Raw genomic sequence first — 21,957 nt, forward strand, 5'->3', positions numbered from 1 at the left:
ATCTGTGAGTACTCTCCTTCAGTGTTTGACATTTTCTAAAGAAGAAATCTCCACTAGAGGGAAGTGTTTGTTTAGATCATTCCTGGTCAGTGATTCCACTGCTTGAGAATTTCAGTCCTCTCAAGAATTTCTTAACACGTGGCATGTGTGAGACGTTGTAAAAATAACATGTCCCACTAGAGGGAGCCATTTACCCAGATTATCTCTGGAATATTGAGTCCATGACTTGAGAATTTGGTCCCTTCTACACATAGACATGCTAAAAGCAATGTCCTAGGTCCTCAGCCCCCACCTCCCATTCCACAGTTCCCATGGGGGCCTTATACAGGAATTATTTTCACATCATAATAACTTTGAAATGGAAGATGGGATAAATTTGCAAGCTACGAATGCAGCGTACTAGTGCTTAATATGAGACTGCGTATTGTTAGCAGATACAGCATTTGTTTACCTTAACCTGGCTCATAAATTGTGTGTCTATGGGGTTTGGTGAAAGGAAAGAAAAACATTCAATCAAGACTGACTCAGGTTGGGAAGTAAGCAGATGGGTACATCCTCCTCCTGCCTATTTTCTTTTCTTCTTCTTTTTTTTTTTTTTTTGTGACAGGGTCTCACTCTGTCACCCAGGTTGGAGTGCAGTGGTGCCATCTTGGCTCACTGCAGCCTCCACCTTCTGGGCTCAAGCAATCCTCCCACCTCAACCTCCTCAGTAGCTGGGACCACAGTAGCTGAGCCACTATGCCCTGCTAATTTTATTTTATTTTATTTTTTTGAGATGGAGTTTCGTTCTTGTAGCCCAGGCTGGAGTGCAATGATGTGGTCTTGGCTCACTGCAACCTCTGCCCCCCAGGTTCAAGTGATTCTCCTGCCTCAGCCTCTGAAGTAGCTGGGATTACAGGCGTGCACCACCACACCTGGCTGATTTTTTTTTTTTTTTTTTAGCCAGAATCTCACTCTTGTCAACCAGGCTGGAGTGCAGTGGCACGATCTTGGCTCATTGCAACCTCTGGCTCCCGGGTTCAAGCGATTCTCCTGCCACAGCCTCCTGAGTAGCTGGGATTACAGACACCTGCCACCACACCTGGCTAATTTTTGTACTTTTAGTAGAGGCGGGGTTTCGCCATGTTGGCCAGGCTGGTCTCGAACTCCTGACCTCACGCCTGCCTCGGCCTCCCAAAGTGCTGGGATTACAGGCGTGAGCCACTGTGCCTGGCTGGCTAATTTTTTTTTGTATTTTTAGTAGAGACGGGGTTTCACCATGTTGCCCAGGCTGGTCTCAAACTCCTGCACTCAAGCAATCCACCCACCTCGGCTTCCCATGCTGGGACTACAGACATGAGCCACTGCACCCAGCCCTCCTGTCCATTTTCTGAACCTTTTGAGAAATACATATTCAGACTGGGCAGCTCTGGGCACCTCTCTTGTAGACCATCTGAGAATTTTATTATCAGGGGACAGAGTCCTTGGAGAAGGGTGGCCCAGAAATGCTCCTGATGAGAGTGTGGGACTTCAGGCCACAAGTGACTTTTGAGCTTTTCTGGATACTTTACAATCTTATTTCACATAGAATATGCATAAGTCAGGCTCCTTGGGACTAGAATTTCAAAATCCACCAGGCCAGTATCCCCATCTGAGTCTCACCTTAGAGGCCAGTTGCCCAGTGGGGAGAGCATTGAATGCTCCAGAAGAAAAAGAAATAGTTCTGCCTCAGTTGGCTTCCTGTTTAGAGCTTATTTCCTTGATAACTTCCTGTAGCCTGTGACCATACATGAGAAGAGGCCAGGTTCAATTTCCTGATTTTATCAAATCAATTTCAACTTACATGGGAAAACACTCTCTTATCTCGATTTCTTAGTCCTAGATCCTTAATCAAGGGTCACCATGTGTTTGTCACATATATTTACTTTTTGTTAGTGTATTGGCTAATTTTCATTGATTCATAAATCACCCTAATACTTAATGGCTTATACAACATCATTTATTTAGTTTATGATTTTGTGGCTTGGCAATTTAGCATAGGCTCATTTGGGTAGTTCTTCTGTTGGTCTTTGATAGGCTCACCCATGCCTCCTCAGTGGCCAGCTGGGCAGTTCTGCCATGGTGTGTGTGTGTATGTGAGATTACTGTCAGGTGGGATGAAGGGGGCAAGTGGATTACGTGTCTTTTATCATCTAGTAAGCTAGCCCAGGCTTGTTCACATGGTAGTCGGAGGATATGCTTTTAGTGTTTCTGCTCGCATTGTGTTTGCTAGTGTCACATTGCCCAAAGCAAGCCACATGGCCAATTCCAGAGTCCGTGTAGAAGGGCACTACCAAAGAGGGTGGCTGTAGGGAGGCAAAGAATGTGTGACCATTTGTTGCAGTCTCTGACAGTTGGTCACATGTGGACTATGTGAGGGCTGTTGAAATACAGGAGTAGAGTGAATCCAAGAGGGATTCTAAGGGAAGAGACAACAGGAGTGGGTGTTGAGGATATGCCTACCATTGAAGGTGATGAGGGTGGAGAATTTTATTGAGCAACAAAACAGCTCTCAGTGGAGAGGCTATGGGAAGATGGTCTGTCATCTGAAATTGGATTGTCACTCTCCCAGTGGGCCTAAGTCCGGGGCTTTTATGGGCTCAGAATAGGGGAGTGCATGCTGATTGGTTTGTGAGTATGAAAGAAAGTAAAAAATAAAGAGGCATCACTCAAAGGTGGGCATGATAGTGTTACAAAAACCAATTAGGGAAGGGTAGTCATATGTAAAATAGGTGAATGGTGGATATCAATCAGAGGAAAGTGCACCAAACAGGAAGGCAGGTTCTCAATCTGGTCTGTGGATTTCACTTGTAGCTTGGCTTTCAGGCTTTAAATTGTGTTTGGCTCGAAGGTGGGGTTTCACTGGGGATCTGCCCCTATCTACCTAGGCATTTGTCTGCCTCATGCCTCTATTAATAGGGCGATTCTATTTCAAATAAAGGTGAAGTATAGAAGGAACACTGGATGTGGTTTGCAGAGAAGTAGAGCACTGAAATGAGATACAAGACTTGGAGGAAAAAATGGGGATGAGGCAAGAGAAAGTTTGAAGACAACACTGTCTCTTAGGTTTATTTTCCCACAGAAAACCTACAGGGCCCTGGGAGCTGAGGAGTGGTAAGGACTTGGTTATTAGTGGGATAGGTAGTAGGAAGAGAAGTCCTGCTGACCTGCTGGCAAATAAACTTGGAACTTCTCCTTACTGAGTTGGAGTCTGGAGTAATTCAGCTAATCAACACTTAGATTCCTTGATCAATGAAACTGTGAGATAATAGATGTTTGCTGTTTAAGCCACTAGGTTTTGGAAGTAACTTGTTAAGCAGCAATAGATAGAAAATACAGCTTTTGAAGTGGGGTACTGCCATAACAACTACCTAAAATGTAGGAATGGCTTTGGGGCTAGGGAGTGGGTAGAAGCTGGAAAGCTTTTAAGGATTTTAGAAGACTACTGGTGAAAGCTTAACTTTGAAAATACTTTTCATAGAATTTTGGACCTTGAGGATGCTGTGGATGAAGGCTTTCAGGGAACTGAAGAAAATCTCGCTGGAAACTGTGAAAGACCTTTGTTATTTAGCGACAAAAGCTTAGCAACACTGTCTCCTGCAGTTAAGCGGAAAGTGGAAAATGTGAACTGGGTAATCTAGCTAAGGAGATTTCTAAGCAAAGTGTTGAAGATGCCACTTGATTTCTTCTTGATGGTTATAGTAAGAGGAGAGAGGAAAGTTGAAGTAAACACTTAAACAGGAGAGATCCAGGACTTGATAGTTTTTGAAATTCTCTTCTAATGATAAATGATGCTAAAATTAAGAAATGGTTTCTGAGTAAGGGTCCAAATCTGGGCACTGTCAGGAAAACTAGTCCAGAGGTGATATCAAGAGTGTGACTGTAATACTTTAAGACTTCAGAAATATCAAGGTGGTGCCTGAGTACCAGGCACAAAATACCTTTTAAAGAAGTTAAGAGTGTGTTTCAGTGGTCCTTTCAATAAAATAATAAGGATACTAAGACCTTTAAAGATCTTTCAGGCCTTAGCTGTGGTTTTTATCTAATGAAGCAAGCATCAAGAAGATACACTGGAGATCCATAAAATTCCCAAATGAGTTATATCAGCAGAAACTCTGTCATCTTGGATTGAAGACAGTACAAAATAAAAAAAGACATTTGGGTCACTGTAATTCTACTGGAAGGAAGAAGGCTGAGAAAACTATTCAGCTACAATTGTGTGCTACTTTTCATGAAAGAAGACAAATGACTCAGAGGGCAGGACCAAGGGCCCAAGAGGAATAGTGAATGACTCCCAAGCTTTGAATGAATCAAGGAGTTTCCATCATTTTCAGCTGGATTTCATAATTTTTCTGGACCAGTAATTCCTTTTCATTTCATATTTTTGAGTGGTAATAGTTATAGTTGTTATTCTATGCCTACCCCATCATTGTATGTTGGGTGTGTGTGGGGATGTTAACTTGTCTTTTTTAGTTTCACAGGTCTACAGATTGAGAACAGTAGTTAGGGGGCTGTATGTACCTATGGAACTACACCCAAGGAGCTTCATCTACACCTGGACCTGGTTTAGATGATGAGATTGTGGATTTTGATTGGAAACTATAACAAGATGAGACCTTTGATGACTTCGAGAAGGGTGGAATATATATTGCATGTGGGAGGGACATGAATCATTGGTGGGCTGTGCCAGAGGGTGGACTGTAATAGGCTGCATGTAATGTTTCCCAAATCATCCCTGCTTCCTGCTATTCATGTCTTTGTGTGCTCTCCTCCTCTTGAATATGGGCTGGACTAGGTGACTTTCTTCTAACAAATAGCATATGATAAAAGTGATGTGATGTCACTTCTAACATTAGGTTATAAAATCCTTTTGTTTTGGCCATTCTTTCATTTGTTTGCTCTAAAGAAGTTCAGCTGCCATGTTATGAGCTTACTTTTTAAAATTTTTATTATTATTATGCTTTAAATTTTAGGGTACATGTGCGCAACGTGCAGGTTTGTTACATATGTATACATGTGCCTATGTCCTGAATGGTATTGCCTAGGTTTTCTTCTAGGGTTCTTATGGTTTTAGGTCTAACATTTAAGTCTTTAGTCCATCTTGAATTAATTTTTGTATAAGGTGTAAGGAAGGGATCCAGTTTCAGCTTTCTAGATATGGCTAGCTAGTTTTCCCAGCACCATTTATTAAATAGGGAATCCTTTCCCCATTTCTTGTTTTTGTCAGGTTTGTCAAATATCAGATAGTTGTAGATATGTGGCATTATTTCTGAGGGCTCTGTTCTGTTCCATTGATCTGTGTCTCTGTTTTGGTACCAGTACCATGCTGTTTTGGTTACTGTAGCCTTGTAGTATAGTTTGAAGTCAGGTAGCGTGATGCCTCCAGCTTTGTTCTTTTGGCTTAGGATTGACTTGGCGATATGGGCTCTTTTTTGGTTCCATATGAACTTTAAGGTAGTTTTTTCCAATTCTGTGAAGAAAGTCATTGGTAGCTTGATGGGGATGGCATTGAATCTATAAATTACTTTGGGCAGTATGGCCATTTTCACGATATTGATTCTTCCAACCCATGAGCATGGAATGTTCTTCCATTTGTTTGTGTCCTCTTTTATTTCATTGAGCAGTGGTTTGTAGTTCTCCTTGAAGAGGTCCTTCACATCCCTTGTAAGTTGGATTCCTAGGTATTTTATTCACTTTGAAGCAATTGTGAATGTGAGTTCACTCATGATTTGGCTCTCTGTTTGTCTGTGATTGGTGTACAAGAATGCTTGTGATTTTTGTACATTGATTTTGTATCCTGAGACTTTGCTGAAGTTGCTAATCAGCTTAAGGAGATTTTGGGCTGAGACAATGGGGTTTTCTAGATATACAATCATGTCATCTGCAAACAGGGACAATTTGACTTCCTCTTTTCCTAATTGAATACCCTTTATTTCCTTCTCCTGCCTGATTGCCCTGTCCAGAAATTCCAGCACTATGTTGAGTAGGAGTGGTGAGAGTGGGCATCCCTGTCTTGTGCCAGTTTTCAAAGGGAATGCTTCCAGTTTTTGCCCATTCAGTATGATATTGGCTGTGGGTTTGTCATAGATAGCTCTTATTATTTTGAGATACATCCCATCAATACCTAATTTATTGAGAGTTTTTAGCATGAAGGGTTGTTGAATTTTGTCAAAGGCCTTTTCTGCATCTATTGAGATAATCATGTGGTTTTTGTCTTTGGTTGTTTATATGCTGGATTACATTTATTGATTTGTGTATGTTGAACCAGCCTTGCATCCCAGGGATGAAGCCCACTTGATCATGGTGTATAAGCTTTTTGATGTGCTGCTGTATTTGGTTTGCCAGTATTTTATTGAGGATTTTTGCATCAATGTTCATCAAGGATATTGGTCTGAAATTCTCTTTTTTGGTTGTGTCTTTGCCAGGCTTTGGTATCAGGATGATGCTGGCCTCATAAAATGTGTTAGGGAGGATTCCCTCTTTTTCTGTTGATTGGAATAGTTTCAGAAGGAATGGTACCAGTTCCTCCTTGTTCCTCTGGTAGAATTTGGCTGTGAATCCATCAGGTCCTGGACTCTTTTTGGTTGGTAAGCTATTGATTATTGCCACAAATTCAGAGCCTGTAATTGGTCTATTCAGAGATTCAACTTCTGCCTGGTTTAGTCTTGGGAGGGTGTATTTGTCAAGGAATTTCTCCATTTCTTCTAGATTTTCCAGTTTATTTGCATAGAGGTGTTTGTAGTATTCTCTGATGGTAGACTGTATTTCTGTGGGATCGGTGGTGATATCCCCTTTTTCGTTTTTTATTGCATCTATTTGATTCTTCTCTCTTTTCTTCTTCATTATTCTTGCTAGCAGTCTATCAATTTTGTTGATCTTTTCAAAAAACCAGCTCCTGGATTCATTAATTTTTTGAAGGGATTTTTGTGTCTCTATTTCCTTCGGTTCTGCTCTGATTTTAGTTATTTCTAGCCTTCTGTTAGCTTTTGAGTGTGTTTGCTCTTGCTTTTCTAGTTCTTTTAATTGTGATGTTAGGGTGTCAATTTTGGATCTTTCCTGCTTTCTCTTGTGGGCATTTAGTGCTATAGATTTCCCTCTACACACTGCTTTGAACGTGTCCCAGAGATTCTGGTATGTTGTGTCTTTGTTCTTGTTGGTTTCAAAGAACATCTTTATTTCTGCCTTCATTTCGTTATGTACCCAGTAGTCATTCAGGAGCAGGTTGTTCAGTTTCCATGTAGTTGAGCAGTTTTGAGTGAGTTTCTTAATCCTGAGTTCTAGTTTGATTGCACTGTGATCTGAGAGACAGTTTGTTATAATTTCTGTCCTTTTACATTTGCTGAGGAGAGCTTTACTTTCAACTATGTGGTCAGTTTTGGAATAGGTGTGGTGTGGTGCTGAAAAAAATGTATATTCTGTTGATTTGGGGTGGAGAGTTCTGTAGATGTCTATTAGGTCCACTTTGTGCAGAGCTGATTTCAATTCCTGGATATCCTTGTTAACTTTCTGTCTCGTTGATCTGTCTAATGTTGACAATGGGGTGTTAAAATCTCCCATTATTATTGTGTGGGAGTTTAAGTCTCTTTGTAGGTCACTCAGGACTTGCTTTATGAATCTGGGTGCTCCTGTGTTGGGTGCATATATATTTAGGATAGTTAGCTCTTCTTGTTGAATTGATCCCTTTACCATTATGTAATGGCCTTCTTTGTCTCTTTTGATCTTTGTTGGTTTAAAGTCTACTTTATCAGAGACTAGGATTGCAACCCCTACCTTTTTTTGCTTTCCATTTGCTTGATAGATCTTCCTCCATCCCTTTATTTTGAATCTATGTGTGTCTCTGCACGTGAGATGGGTGTCCTGAATACAGCACACTGATGGGTCTTGACTTCTTATCCAATTTGCCAGTCTGTGTCTTTTAATTGGAGCATTTAGCCCATTTACATTTAAAGTTAATATTGTTATGTGTGAATGTGATCCTGTCATTATGATGTTAGTTGGTTATTTTGCTCGTTAGTTGATACAGTTTCTTCCTAACCTCTATGGTCTTTACAATTTGGCATGTTTTTGCAGTGGCTGGTATCGGTTGTTCCTTTCCATGTTTAGTGCTTCCTTCAGGAGCTCTTTTAGGGCAGGCCTTGTGGTGACAAAATCACTCAGCATTTGCTTGTCGGTAAAGGATTTTATTTCTCCTTCACTTATGAAGCTTAGTTTGGCTGGATATGAAATTCTAGGTTGAAAATTCTTTTCTTTAAGAATGTTGAATATCGGCCCCCACTCTCTTCTGGCTTGTAGAGTTTCTGCTGAGAGATCAGCTGTTAGTCTGATGGGCTTCCCTTTGTAGGTAACCCGACCTTTCTCTCTGGCTGCCCTTAACATTTTTTCCTTCATTTCAACTTTGGTGAATCTGACAATTATGTGTCTTGGAGTTGCTCTTCTCGAGGAGTATCTTTGTGGCGTTCTCTGTATTTCCTGAATCTGAATGTCGGCCTGCCTTGCTAGATTGGGGAAGTTCTCCTGGATAATATCTTGCAGAGTGTTTTCCAACTTGGTTCCATTCTCCCTGTCATTTTCAGATACACCAATCAGACGTAGGTTTGGTCTTTTCACATAGTCCCAAATTTCTTGGAGGCTTTGTTCATTTCTTTTTATTCTTTTTTCTCTAAACTTCCCTTCTCACTTCATTTCATTCATTTCATCTTCCATCACTGATACCCTTTCTTCCAGTTGATTGCATCGGCTACTGAGGCTTCTGCAATCTTTGCATAGTTCTCGAAACTTGGCTTTCAGCTCCATCAGCTCCTTTAAGCCCTTCTCTCCATTGGTTATTCTAGTTATCCATTCATCTAATTTTTTTCAAAGTTTTTAACTTCTTTGCTATTGTTTTGAATTTCCTCCCGTAGCTCAGAGTAGTTTGATCGTCTGACGCCTTCTTCTCTCAGCTCATCAAAGTCATTCTCTGTCCAGCTTTGTTCCGTTGCTGGTGAGGAACTGCGTTCCTTTGGAGGAGGAGAGGTGCTCTGCTTTTTAGAGTTTCCAGTTTTTCTGCTCTGTTTTTTCCCCATCTTTGTGGTTTTATCTACTTTTGGTCTTTGATGATGGCGATGTACAGATGGGTTTTTGGTGTGGATGTCCTTTCTGCTTGTTAGTTTTCCTTCTAACAGACAGGACCCTCAGCTGCAGGTCTGTTGGAGTTTGCTGGAGGTCCATTCCAGACCCTGTTTGGCTGGGTGTCAGCAGTGGTGGCTGCAGAACAGCAGATTTTCGTGAGACCACAAGTTGAGCTGTTTGATAGTTCCTCTGGAAGTTTTGTCTCAGAGGAGTACCTGGCCGAGTGAGGTGTCAGTCTGTCCCTACTAGGGGGTGCCTCCCAGTTAGGCTGCTTGGGGGTCAGGGACCCACTTTAGGAGGCAGTCTGTCCGTTCTCAGATCTCCAGCTGCATGCTGGGAGAACCACTACTCTCTTCAAAGCTGTCAGACAGGTACATTTAAGTCTGCAGAGGTTCCTGCTGATTTTTTGTTTGTCTGTGCCCTGCCCCCAGAGGTGGAGCCTACAGAGGCAGGCAGGCCTCCTTGAGCTGTGGTGGGCTCCACCCAGTTCGAGCTTCCTGGCTGCTTTGTTTACCTAAGCAAGCCTGGGCAATGGCCAGCACCCCTCCCCCAGCCTTGCTGCCACCTTGCAGTTTGATCTCAGACTGCCGTGCTAGCAATCAGCGAGACTCCGTGGGCATAGGACCCTCCGAGCCAGGTGCGGGACACAATCTCTTGGTGTGCCGTTTTCCAAGCCCGTTGGAAAAGCGCAGTATTAGGGTGGGACTGACCCGATTTTCCAGGTGCCGTCTGTTACCCCTTTCTTTGACTAAGAAAGGGAACTCCCTGACCCCTTGCACTTCCCGAGTGAGGCAATGCCTCGCCCTGCTTCGGCTCGTGCACAGTGCGCTGCACCGATTGTCCTGCACCCACTGTTTGGCACTCCCTAATGAGATGAACCTGGTACCTCAAACGAAAATGCAGAAATCACCCATCTTCTGTGTGGCTCATGCTGGGAACTGTAGACCGGAGCTGTTCCTATTCAGCCATCTTGGCTCCACACCCCTGAATACAAGTATTCTTAACTCTAGTCACATTATGAGAGATATATCTATGTTCTTCTACTGCAGTCCTCCTGGAGTAGGTTAGCCAATCCTCCATTTTTTAAATTCTAAATCCCTGATAACACAGAGAACCCATTATTCTGCAATCATAAAATGGCATATATCTATACCTCTTTTTCTTGAATGACAAAGTGTGTGGCTTATCAAGATATGAAAGACTGTTTCCTGAATTGAGATTGTGATACCAATAATCTTATATCATGGATGTATCCCAGAAAAAATAAAGCATCTTGGAGCACTGGGCACTATGTCAGGATCCAGTCAAATGCAGAAATGGAGTAGAAGTAAGGACAAAATATAGAATAACATGGGAGAATCTAGAACTTTGGCCAATAATAGGGTTGGAATGTCCTAAGTTTCATTTTTGTTGGGTATTAATTATGTATTATGGTGAAGAGTAGAGCTTAGTTTAAAATCACAGAACTAAAATCTGGGGAGGAATACTCAGGAATCTTTTGATTTCACATGACAGCAACCCAAGCCAAACTATCTTAAGTGAAGACAGAAATTTATAATTCACATAACGTATAAGTCCAGCAGTAACTGGTTTCGGGTGTTACTAGACCTGGAACACAGGGACTCAAACATAGTTACTCTCTCCCCATTTTCTTCTTTTAAGGTTGGTGTTTTTCTTGAGACAGATTTTTTCACTTAGAAGACAGTAGACAGTCTCCAATATATAGTCCTTGAAATCTATGGTCCAGAAAGCATGGCACCATCTCTCTTTTTTTTTCAAGTCTAAATCAAAAAGTCGTAAGGTCCATCTTGGTTCATATGCTTAACTCTGACTCAATCTCTTAGCTATAGGAATGTGGTATCATAATTGAATGGGTCAGTTTGTATGTTTACCAATGACATCAAATAAGTAGAGATGAGTGGATTGACAGTGCCATCAGAAATCCAAGACTGGAGCAGGGAGAAATATTTATCAAAGAAAGGGAGATGCTAACACGAACAAAAATGACAGCTATTGATAAAAGGAAGTTAATTGAATCAGGCAAGAACTGCAGGGGAGCATTACTTTGTGAGAAATTGCCAAAGCCAAAGGACTTGAGAGGAAGAATATGTGTGGAATAAAGAGTGGGTGATATGGGCATGAGTAGGGAGGGGTAACAGTTTATGCTGAATCAGCTTTTGATGTATAAGCTTCTGTTATATAATAATGAGACCCTTTTCATATATAGGATCAGACCTGTCAGAGGCACTAAATGTGCACAATATGAACTTGGTACTAGGCAGTCTAGAGGTGGATGACCAAGGTGGGCACAGTTTTAGCCCATCAAATTTAGGATGATGCTACATTGTGAGCATGTATGTATTCTGGGAGTAATTAGATCTATGATATCAGAGACTTCACATCCAAAAGGTCCAAAAAGATGCAGGAAGCTCCTATGAAGAAGAAATAACTTTATGCAAAGCTGTGAAAGTTCTAGAATTTCCCTGCATTTTCTCATGCAAAGAATTGTTCACCCACAGTTCAAGTCAATAAATATTTAAATCATTAATAAGCCAGTTATAATCTATATAATCTCTTCCTTTTGGGTATTTATTTGCAATTATTCTTGACAGTTCTAGAAAAGAAAGCAAAACAAGGAATTGCTGGTGTAGACATTGAATTTCCATGAATTTTAACTATTGTTGATACTCTTCCTATTTTAAAGTTCTTAGAAATTTTATTGAAACTGTGATAATTTTCTGAATTTGCAGGAAGAACTAAACATTATGACAGTCTGAATTTTTACTAGTGATATTTTTATGATTTTCTATATTTTTGGGAAGGGACAAACATAACATTGGTGTGGGAACTTAACATGAAATAAAGTATTATGGCTATTAGGATTAGATAGCTGCCTCACTGTTCAGCTCCACCCAGAGAATACTTGAATTATGGCACAGGCCTAACACGCCTAGTATCTATGGCATGTCAAACTGGAGACAGTATTTTCCAAGAATATTATGTTCTGTGGAGTTTTCTTTGTCACAATGGAGGCTATATCATAATATTTTGGAGGAAGTATATATGATTTCATCAAATGCCACACATTTGATAAAAATGGTCACCAAGTAAAGATTCTTTATTGAGATATTTAAAGTAGAGAAATGTCTCCTTGTGTGTTAAATAAAGTAAAATAAATTAGAGAAAAGTACAAAGAAATTTTTATACTCTTGCCTTTACTCAGAATTGAGGTTATCATGTTTTTCATATTTGCCTTTTTCTAAATTAAAGGAACATAGCGTAGCAGATACAGTTGAAATATCTTTCACTAACCAACTCACAGATAATCATAGTTCAGATCAGAGAGTAGTGTAGATGATCAGGCTCTGTGGCTGTATGGGAACCTTGACAGCAGTGCTGGCGGCTGGCCCCCTGGCCATCCTGGCAGCCACAAGGGAAGTCAAGACTGCCTCAGGCCTGTGAGGGCTTCTGGGACCCCAGCTAAGGGACAGCAGCCTGCAGCCTGATGCCGTCAGCCTGGGAGCTGATCCAGCAGTTGGTGATCAAGCTGTCCCAGGCAGTGTGGGCCAATAACCTGCACACAGTGCTTGGCTGTGCAAGATCCTGCCCAGCAGCCCCACGCTTAGCATGCGCTTGGTCAACAGCCACTTCCTGTAGGATGGAATAGTAGACCCAACAATAATAAATGGTTTGGTGATTCCTGGAAGACCTAAAGGCAGAAATGCTGTTCAACCCAGCAATCCCATTACTGGGTATATAGCCAAACAATATAAATCATTCTCTTATAAAGACACGTGCATGCGTATGCTCACTGCAGCACTATTCACAATAGGAAAGACATGGAATCAACCTAAATGCCCATCAATGATAGGCTGGATAAAGAAAATGTGGTACATATACACAGTGGAATACTATGCAGCCATAAAAAAGAAAAGAATCGTGTCTTTTGCAGGGACATGGATGGAGATGGAGGCCATTATATTCAGCAAATTTACTCAGGAACAGAAAACCAAATACTGCATGTTCTTACTTACAGGTGGAAGCTGAATGAGGAGAACACATGGACACATAGAAAGGAACAACATACACTGGGGCCTACTGGAGGGTGGAGGGGGAGGAGGGAGAGCATCAGAAACAATAACTAATGGGCATCAAGCTTAATACTTGGGTGATGAAATCTGTACAACAAACTCCCATGACACAAGTTTACCTAAGTTGCAGACTTGCACTTATATCTCTGAACTTAAAATAAAAGTTAAAAAAAAGCAAAAGAAATGGTTTGAAAACCTGTACTGAAATTTTACTGTTGTCCAGTTGACGGATGCCCTGGAGGCTCTCACAGACCATTTTCTCAATTTTCTCTCGTAAAGCAGCACTTTATGAAAATGCATGCTGAGAACATAAATGTAGTAATGGGACTTGAAATGACACTCAGACTGTGGCAAGATCTTTGAGTGCAAGTGTGTCTGTCCCTATGCCAGTGGAATGCTATTACAGTCTCACATTTACTAAACTGGCCATGATCCCTGCAGAACACAGGGATCTACCTAGTTAGAAAAGGAAAATGTAAAACTGTCTATAAAACTAGAGGTTGTCCAATAAGACCATTGAATCACTAAGCAACCAGCCAACTCCTAGACAGACACTCAACAACCAGAAGCTTCAGAAATAAAACTAGTAGCTTTTTTTTTAAAAGAATCTTGAAGCTCTAATGCCAGAAAGTAGACTCTTACAACACCTCTGAAATAGCCCCAGAAGTTGCATTTACCACAGCCCAAAGTGGTTCTTGTTAAATTACCTGTGATGCAGTTTTCTCCTATGCTTGTCATTGAGCCTGCAGCTGACTCCCTGGCTGAGCCCGTGGTGTGAGGTATTGATCAGGCTTCTGCCACAGAGTCTGTGCACCTACCACCTTGTCAATGGGAACCCTGATCCATGCCCTAGATTCAGAGTCTTGCTCTCTTAAGAAGAGACTGCCTCTTTCAAAAAATTGTAAATCCTGTTGCTATTGAGCCAATTAATACTGCTGTTCAAGTGAACCTGGGTAAAAATCTGTCTGATCCTTTACAAGAAATAGGGAACACATGCCCAAAGAATAGCATTTCTTCAATTAATGTACAGACAGATATTGTCTTATGCCTCAAAAACCTTTGTACCTTCTGCACAGTGGGCTAGCCTTGATTCCTCTGTGCCATCTTGTTCTCAAATGGATTTTGTCATTTGATTCTCAATTGTCTCTTCCCATTAGTGTTCACACAGACATTTTTGCCCAGCTTGAAGCTAACTTTACCTATAGTTGCCCAGAGTGATGCATTTATAGGCACTTGTTTCCAATCAGGTGAGATCTTCAGAGAAACCAAAACTAGTGGGATGGTTCAAGACTAAAACCATGGGATTGAGATGGGAAAGGCTGTGGCTAAAGCAAATTTGCCAGGGGCTGGAGGAAAGGAGAGATTATCAGGTGAGATGGAGAGGTGGTGTAGATTAGGCACTTAGAATGCTTGAGTTTGAGATACCTATTAGACATCCACCATTGAATTTAGTAATGTGGCAAGAGGTCCTCGACCATAAAGATTTTCAATTTTTAAGAGACTAGACCAAGCAGAATAAATAATTTCTGAAGTTGAAAACAGGCCTTTTGAAATAACAGGCAGACTGAAAAACAAAAGAGAGAAGTGAACAAAGCCTATAGGATTTACAGGACACCATTAAGCAAACAAATATTTGTATTCTGGGCACTTTAGAAGGAGAAGATAAGGGAAATGGTACAGAAAGCATATTTAATAAAATAATAGGTCAAAATCTTCCAATTCTTGAGAGAGGGCTGGACATCCAAATGTAGGAATCTCAAAGAAACCCAAATAGATTCAACCCAAACATGTCCTCTCTAATACACATTTTAGTCAAATTGTCAGAAGCCAAAGACAAAGAAAAAATTTCTAAAAAAACCTGGGAAAAACATTAAGTCATGTGTAAGGGAATCCCCATTACACTAACAGTAGATTTCTCAGCAGAAGTCTTACAGGCCAGGAGAGAATGGAATGATGTATTCAAAGTAATGAAAGAAAAAAAAACCTGCTAGCCAACAATATTATGCCCAGCAAAGCCACGCTTCAGAAATAAAGGAGAAATAAAATATGTGACAAATAAGCAAAAATGAAGGGAATTAATAGTCACCATACTGGACTTACAAGAAATGTTCAAGGGAGTCATACATCTGGAAGAGAAAAGATGATAACCACCATGATGAAAATATGCAAAACTATAAACTCACTGTTAGAGCCAATAGAAAAAGGAGAAACAAAGGAATCGAATCTTATTACTACAGAAACTACCCAACCACAAAAATAGACCATAAGATAGGAAGTAAGGAAAAAGGGATACACAAAACAACCAGAAAACAATAAATAAGACCAAATCTATGTCTCTAAGCCAAAAGAACAAAGCTGGAGGCATCATGCTACCTGACTTCAAACTATACTACAAGGCTACAGTAACCAAAACAGCATGGTACTGGTACCAAAACAGAGATATAGACCAATGGAACAGAACAGAGCCCCCAGAAATAATGCCGCATATCTACAACTATCTGATCTTTGACAAACCTGACAAAAACAAAAAATGGGGAAAGGATTCCCTATTTGATAAATGGTGCTGGGAAAACTGGCTAGCCATATGTAGAAAGCTGAAACTGGATCCCTTCCTTACACCTTACACAAAAATTAATTCAAGATGGATTAAAGACTTAAATGTTAGACCTAAAACCATAAAAACCCTAGAAGAAAACCTAGGCAATACCATTCAGGACACAGGCATGGGCAAGGACTTCATGTCTAAAACACCAAAAGCAATGGCAACAAAAGCCAAAATTGACAAATGGGATCTAATTAAACTAAAGAGCTTCTGCACAGCAAAAGAAACTACCATCAGAGTGAAAAGGCAACCTACAGAATGGGAGAAAATTTTTGCAATCTACTCATCTGACAAAGGGCTAACATCTGGAATCTGCAAAGAACCCAAACAAATTTACAAGAAAAAAACAACCCCATCAAAAAGTGGGTGAAGGATATGAACAGACACTTCTCAAAAGAAGACATTTATGCAGCCAAAGACACATGAAAAAATGCTCATCATCACTGGCCATCAGAGAAATGCAAATCAAAACCACAATGAGATACCATCTCACACCAGTTAGAATGGTGATCATTAAAAAGTCAGGAAACAACAGGTGCTGGAGAGGATGTGGAGAAATAGGAACAGTTTTACACTGTTGGTGGGGCTGTAAACTAGTTCAACCATTGTGGAAGTCAGTGTGGTGATTCCTCAGGGATCTAAAACTAGAAATACCATTTGACCCAGCCATCCCATTACTGGGTATATACCCAAAGGATTATAAATCATGCTGCTATAAAGACACATGCACACGTATGTTTATTGCGGCACTATTCACATTACTAAAGACTTAGAACCAACCCAAATGTCCAACAATGATAGACTGGATTAAGAAAATGTGGCACATACACACCATGGAATACTGTGCAGCCATAAAAAACGATGAGTTCATGTCCTTTGTAGGGACATGGATGAAGCTGGAAACCATCATTCTCATAAAACTATTGCAAGGACGAAAAACCAAACACCGCACGTTCTCACTCATAGGTGGGAATTGAACAATGAGAACACATGGACACAGGAAGGGGAACATCACACACTGGGGCCTGTTGTGGGGTGGGGGGAGGGGAGAGGGATAGCATTTGGAGATATACCTAATGTTAAATGACGAGTTAATGGGTGCAGCACACCAACGTGGCACATGTATACATATGTAACAAACCTGCACATTGTGCACATGTACCCTAAACTTAAAGTATAATAAAGAAAAAAGAAAAGCTATGACAATTGCTTGAACCTTAAGTAATAAAGAAATTTTTCATTTGTACATTGGTTATTTTACTAATTGAGCATTTATTGAGTACCTAGTTTAGGCAGGACACTATTATATGTAGTAGACCACCATTTCTACCCTCAAGTCTAGAAGCCAAGGCCATTTCCTTATAGCTCAGAAAGAAGATAAATAGGGAGGAGGTGAGCCCAGTTAGCAGCTTATATGAGTCTCCTTGTTCATTACGTAATCCTCATTGAAATCTTATTATTGGCAGGGGAAGATGGAAGCAAAATACCGTTTTGTTAGTTCTCATGCTCTTTGGGATCTTTATGTTCCTTCTGAAAGGGAGAAAATAAACAGGAGATCCACATTCTTCACGAGAGATATGGATATGGAAAGGAGAAGGATTTTGAGAGAAGTCAAGAGCCATAGGGTGGAATAATATGGGCTTGTGTATACTTGCAACTTCCTAAAGAGAATCATGTCCCAAAGGCTTCTAACAAAGCTGTTGAGAGCTTGGAAAAATAAGATAAGTAAAAAATCAAGGTCACTTAAAATAATTAGAAGTGTTGGGGAGAGGAAATGGTAAAACCAGTTAGAATGGCTGTATGGCTCAGTAGTAAAGCAGGCGGGCTCTAGTACCAGACAGATTTGGCTTCTGACTGTAGTGCAGGCACTTAGCTGTGTGACCTTGCAGAAGTGATTTCACTTATTGAAGCTTCAGTTCCCCATATGTAAAATAGAGTAGAATTTCCAGGCAGATCTAAGTCCATATGTAGCATGTCTTGATAATTCCTTTCTCAAAGTATATAAACCCTCAAATGATCATGAGCCTTTATTAAAAAAAATCTGTCTGAGACCCCTCATTCACTTGTCCAGCCATCCATCCATCCATCCATCCATCCATCCATCCATCCATCCATTCATCATTCATTCATCCATTTAAGAACTATTTATTAAGCACTTACCATTGCTTGGCATTGCAGATGAAATTGTGATTAAGAAGTTATTATCCCTGCACTCCTATGCCTTACAGACTAGAGGTGAATATAGATTTACATCTATAACCATCGTTATGATATTATCAGTGAAAAAGTGCAGAATACCACGGGGAAATATAACTTGGGGATCATTCTTTTCATTTCTCTATTCTCAAAATTCCATTTTATCATTCTCTAACTTGTCAGCTCCCGTTCACTAGAAACCCACAATAATCTGATTTCTTCCTACCCAACCCAACTTCCTATCCAACTTTCACATTTGCTGAAAATGGCTAAGATCAACAACAATCCAACTGTTAGTTCTCACTTTCATTATTCCTATTAATCACTCTCTGCAGCATTTCACATTGACAATAAACTATGTTTCTTGAGACATCTCTTCCCATAAATTTGATAGGTTCATTGCCTTTCTTATTAACCCTTCTGCTGCTTCTGCTTTTTAAATTTTGGGATAAACCTTAGCATTTAATATTTAAGCCTTTTCTGTACATGCTTTTATTTATGACCTCATCTATTCCCACATCATCAACTACCATGTATATGTTAAGGATTGTGAAATTCATAGATCTGGTCCAAAATTCAGATGAGCATTTAACTTACTTAAAATGAGAATTTAACTTAATTCAAAACTAAATTTATCATCTCCATAGCTTTTTTTTTTTAATTATACTTTAGGTTTTAGGGTACATGTGCACAATGTGCAGGTTTGTTACATATGTATCCATGTGCCATGTTGGTTTGCTGCACCAATTAACTCGTCATTTAGCATTAGGTATATCTCCTAATGCTGTCCCTCCCCACTGCCCCCACCCCAGAACAGTCCCCGGAGTGTGATGTTCCCCTTCCTGTGTCCGTGAGTTCTCATTGTTCAATTCCCACCTATGAGTGAGAACATGCGGTGTTTGGTTTTTTGTCCTTGCGATAGTTTACTGAGAATGATGATTTCCAGTTTCATCCATGTCCCTACAAAGGACATGAACTCATCATTTTTTATGGCTGCATAGTATTCCATGGTGTATATGTGCCACATTTTCTTAATCCAGTCTATCATTATTGGACATTTGAGTTGGTTCCAAGTCTTTGCTATTGTGAATAGTGCCGCAATAAACATACGTGTGCATGTGTCTTTATAGCAGCATGATTTATAGTCCATTTTGTTTTGATTGAAACTAATAGTGGTAACATTTACTCAGTCTCCTTGGATTGAAATTTTGTGCTCCTATTCACAATATTTATTCTACCAAAATTTCTTTCTTTACCCCCTCTGAAAACATTTATTTTCTCTCTAACTTAGGTTGAGTTATTCAATTGAGTAACTAAATAGAATAAAACCATATTCATTTCACTATTAAGACTTAACAGGTTGCAATTTATTTCCAAGTCTCTCCCACTGAACTGAAGTTTAACTTTTTATTGAGTACTTAGTAACTATCAGAGAGCTTAGTACATACTAGGGAGTCATCAATGAAGTCTTAAATTCTTAAATTATTTTTTTCCTCTCTCTTTTTTTCATACCTAGTCCACAGATAATCCTTAAATTCTTTAAAGATTCACAAGCTTTTTGACCATATCCTTGAAGGCTTGTTTTACCTGTTGGTTCCTTAGGGTGTAAATAAAGGGGTTCAAGAAAGGAGCAACTGAAGTAATGAGTAGAGCTACTCCCTTGTTGAATGTATCCCCTTCTTTTGCAGAGGGATTAATGTACATAAACATGCAGCTTCCATAAGAGAGGGAGATGACAATCATGTGGGAAGAACATGTGGAAAAGGCTTTTGTCCTTTGCTGGGCTGAGGGGAGCTTCAGAATAGTCTTGATAATGAATGCATAGGAGAGAATCACTAGCACCAGAGTGACCACCAGGGTCACAGATGCCACAAGAACGACAACCTTCTCTATGAGGCTTGTGTCTGAACATGAGAGTTCCAGAAGAGGCTCATAGTCACAGAAGTAATGATTCAGTCTGTTGGATGCACAAAAGTCCTGCTGACTCATCAGGGTGACTGGTGGTATAATAGCCATTAGCCCACCCAGCCAAGAGCAGAAAATCAGCTGGATGCAGATTCTGCTGCTCATGATGGTGGTGTAGTGCAGAGGTTTGCAGATAGCCACATAGCGGTCATAGGACATGGCAGCCAGAAGGTAAAACTCTGTGGCCCCAAGGAATATGGCAAAGAAATACTGAGTGAAGCAGCCAGCAAAGCTGATACTCTTGTTCCCTGTTGTGATGCTAATCAGGACCCTTGGAATGAAGATGTTTGTGAAGGAAATTTCCAAGAAGGAGAAGTTCCGGAGAAAGAAATACATGGGAGTCTGAAGGTGGGAGTCCAGCAAGGTGAGGACGAGGATAGTCAGATTTCCAAGGATGCTGAGTAAATACGCAAGGAAAAGAAAGGTGAAAACTGCCACCTGGAGTTCAGGGACATCTGTTAGACCCAGAAGGATAAACTCAGTTAACACGGTTTTATTTTTCATTGTTGAAAAAATTTTGAGTCTCAAAGTGAAAAAGAGAGTAGTAATCAAAGTTGAGAAAGGAAGAGGTGCTCTGAAATGAACAGATGAAGTCTGACAAGAAAAAAATGAAATGGATGATGAACTTCTCCTCTGATGACATAATCCAGACCAGTGGCCCATTTGAATGATGTTGGATCCTTCCCAGTCCCATTTGCCCTATGGAGGAAAGTTCTTGTCATTATGTTTCCACATTGTACTCTCCCTAGTGCTCACATGAGGCAAGTGTCTGCCTCATAAATGATATTCAAAACGTTGTGAAATAAGTTAACAAAAGAATGCCTCCAGCTGCTACCTCCTTCCAGAACAGTTATGAATTTCTTTCCCCCAACATTAACTTTATTTCTCATTGACCCCATTCATTGCCCTACTTCCTTTGTGTGCTTAACTCTTCTCAGAATTGTCATTTTTCTTACTCTTCTCTACCTTTTTTTCATATGAATATAGCAATTTTTCATTTTTCTTCGGGTTCAGCTTCCTTAATTCCCTTGATGCAAAAAAGGTATCATCTTCCCACTTCTTTCCAGTGGACCCTCCAACTTCTTAGCCTATGTCTGTCTGTTAGATTCAAAGATTTGTGTATTAGGGTTATGCTATTCTGTCCTTTGAAACATTCTACATACTTTCTAGGGGTCAGTAAATATTAGATTATAATATTTCCTCAAACACATTCAGAATCTTTAGATCCAGAATTTTGCTTCCTGTAAGGATAGGGAGATTCCATTACATTCCAAGGAAATGTTAGGATCTTAAGAATATGTAAAGCAAGAACTTTTAAACTAGGGGTCTACTAATCCCTAGATTAGATTTACTATGTCTGTGAATGCATTAAATTATGTGTAAAACATATTGTGTATGTGGGCATGTGAATTTTATGGGGAAAATGTATAAAACTATGATACAGGATTTCTGGGAGATTCCATATTTGGGTACTTCATGGGCATTTCAAGTTTCTACTTTATTTGTGAGCCCGTGCAGTTAAAGAGTCACATTATCTGGGAGTGCCCTTATAGATTTATTCAAGATTTCTTTCTAGTTATGTTTTTATAAATGTTTATAAGGCAGCAGCTTTAAAGTATTCTTGATTAAAATTCATTCTAAATTATATATATTTTAATAAACACATATAGCTCTCGCTTAAAAGTTTTATAGAGCATTCCTTACTACATAAGGTATAATATATATATAAATATATATATATATATATATATATATATTTTGAGCCGCAGTCTTACTCTGTCACCTAGGCTAGAGTGCATTAGCATGATCATGACTCATTTCAGCCTTGATCTGCTGGCCTCTAGTGATCCTCCTACCCCAGCCTCCAGAGTAGCTGGAACCACAGGCATGCACTACCATGCCTAGCTAATTATTATTTTTTATTTTTTGTGAAGATGGAGTCTTCCTATGTTGCCCAGGCTGGTTTTGAACTCCTGG

At 40.1% G+C, this 21,957-nt stretch overlaps 1 protein-coding gene and 2 pseudogenes across 1 annotated transcript; 2 read left to right on the forward strand and 1 right to left on the reverse strand.

The window, feature by feature from the left end:
• The window catches only part of LOC134732828 (olfactory receptor 9S13-like), a 78,412-nt pseudogene that overhangs the window by 31,888 nt on the left and 24,567 nt on the right, over nt 1-21,957 (forward strand).
• Nucleotides 12,632-15,217, forward strand: LOC129466772 (ATM interactor-like; annotated as a pseudogene).
• Nucleotides 19,555-20,484, reverse strand: LOC129466749 (olfactory receptor 2AP1). Its single transcript, XM_055250781.1, has one exon. The coding sequence runs from the start codon at nt 20,482-20,484 to the stop codon at nt 19,555-19,557; it is 930 nt and encodes a 309-aa protein (XP_055106756.1).

The sequence above is a fragment of the Symphalangus syndactylus genome, chromosome 17, assembly GCF_028878055.3.
Source record: "Symphalangus syndactylus isolate Jambi chromosome 17, NHGRI_mSymSyn1-v2.1_pri, whole genome shotgun sequence".
NCBI lineage: Eukaryota > Metazoa > Chordata > Mammalia > Primates > Hylobatidae > Symphalangus > Symphalangus syndactylus.

What these genes read in the sequence shown, in the direction of transcription:
- LOC129466749 (XM_055250781.1), bottom strand. Translation starts at nt 20,484, where the DNA reads ATGAAAAATAAAACCGTGTTAACTGAGTTTATCCTTCTGGGTCTAACA.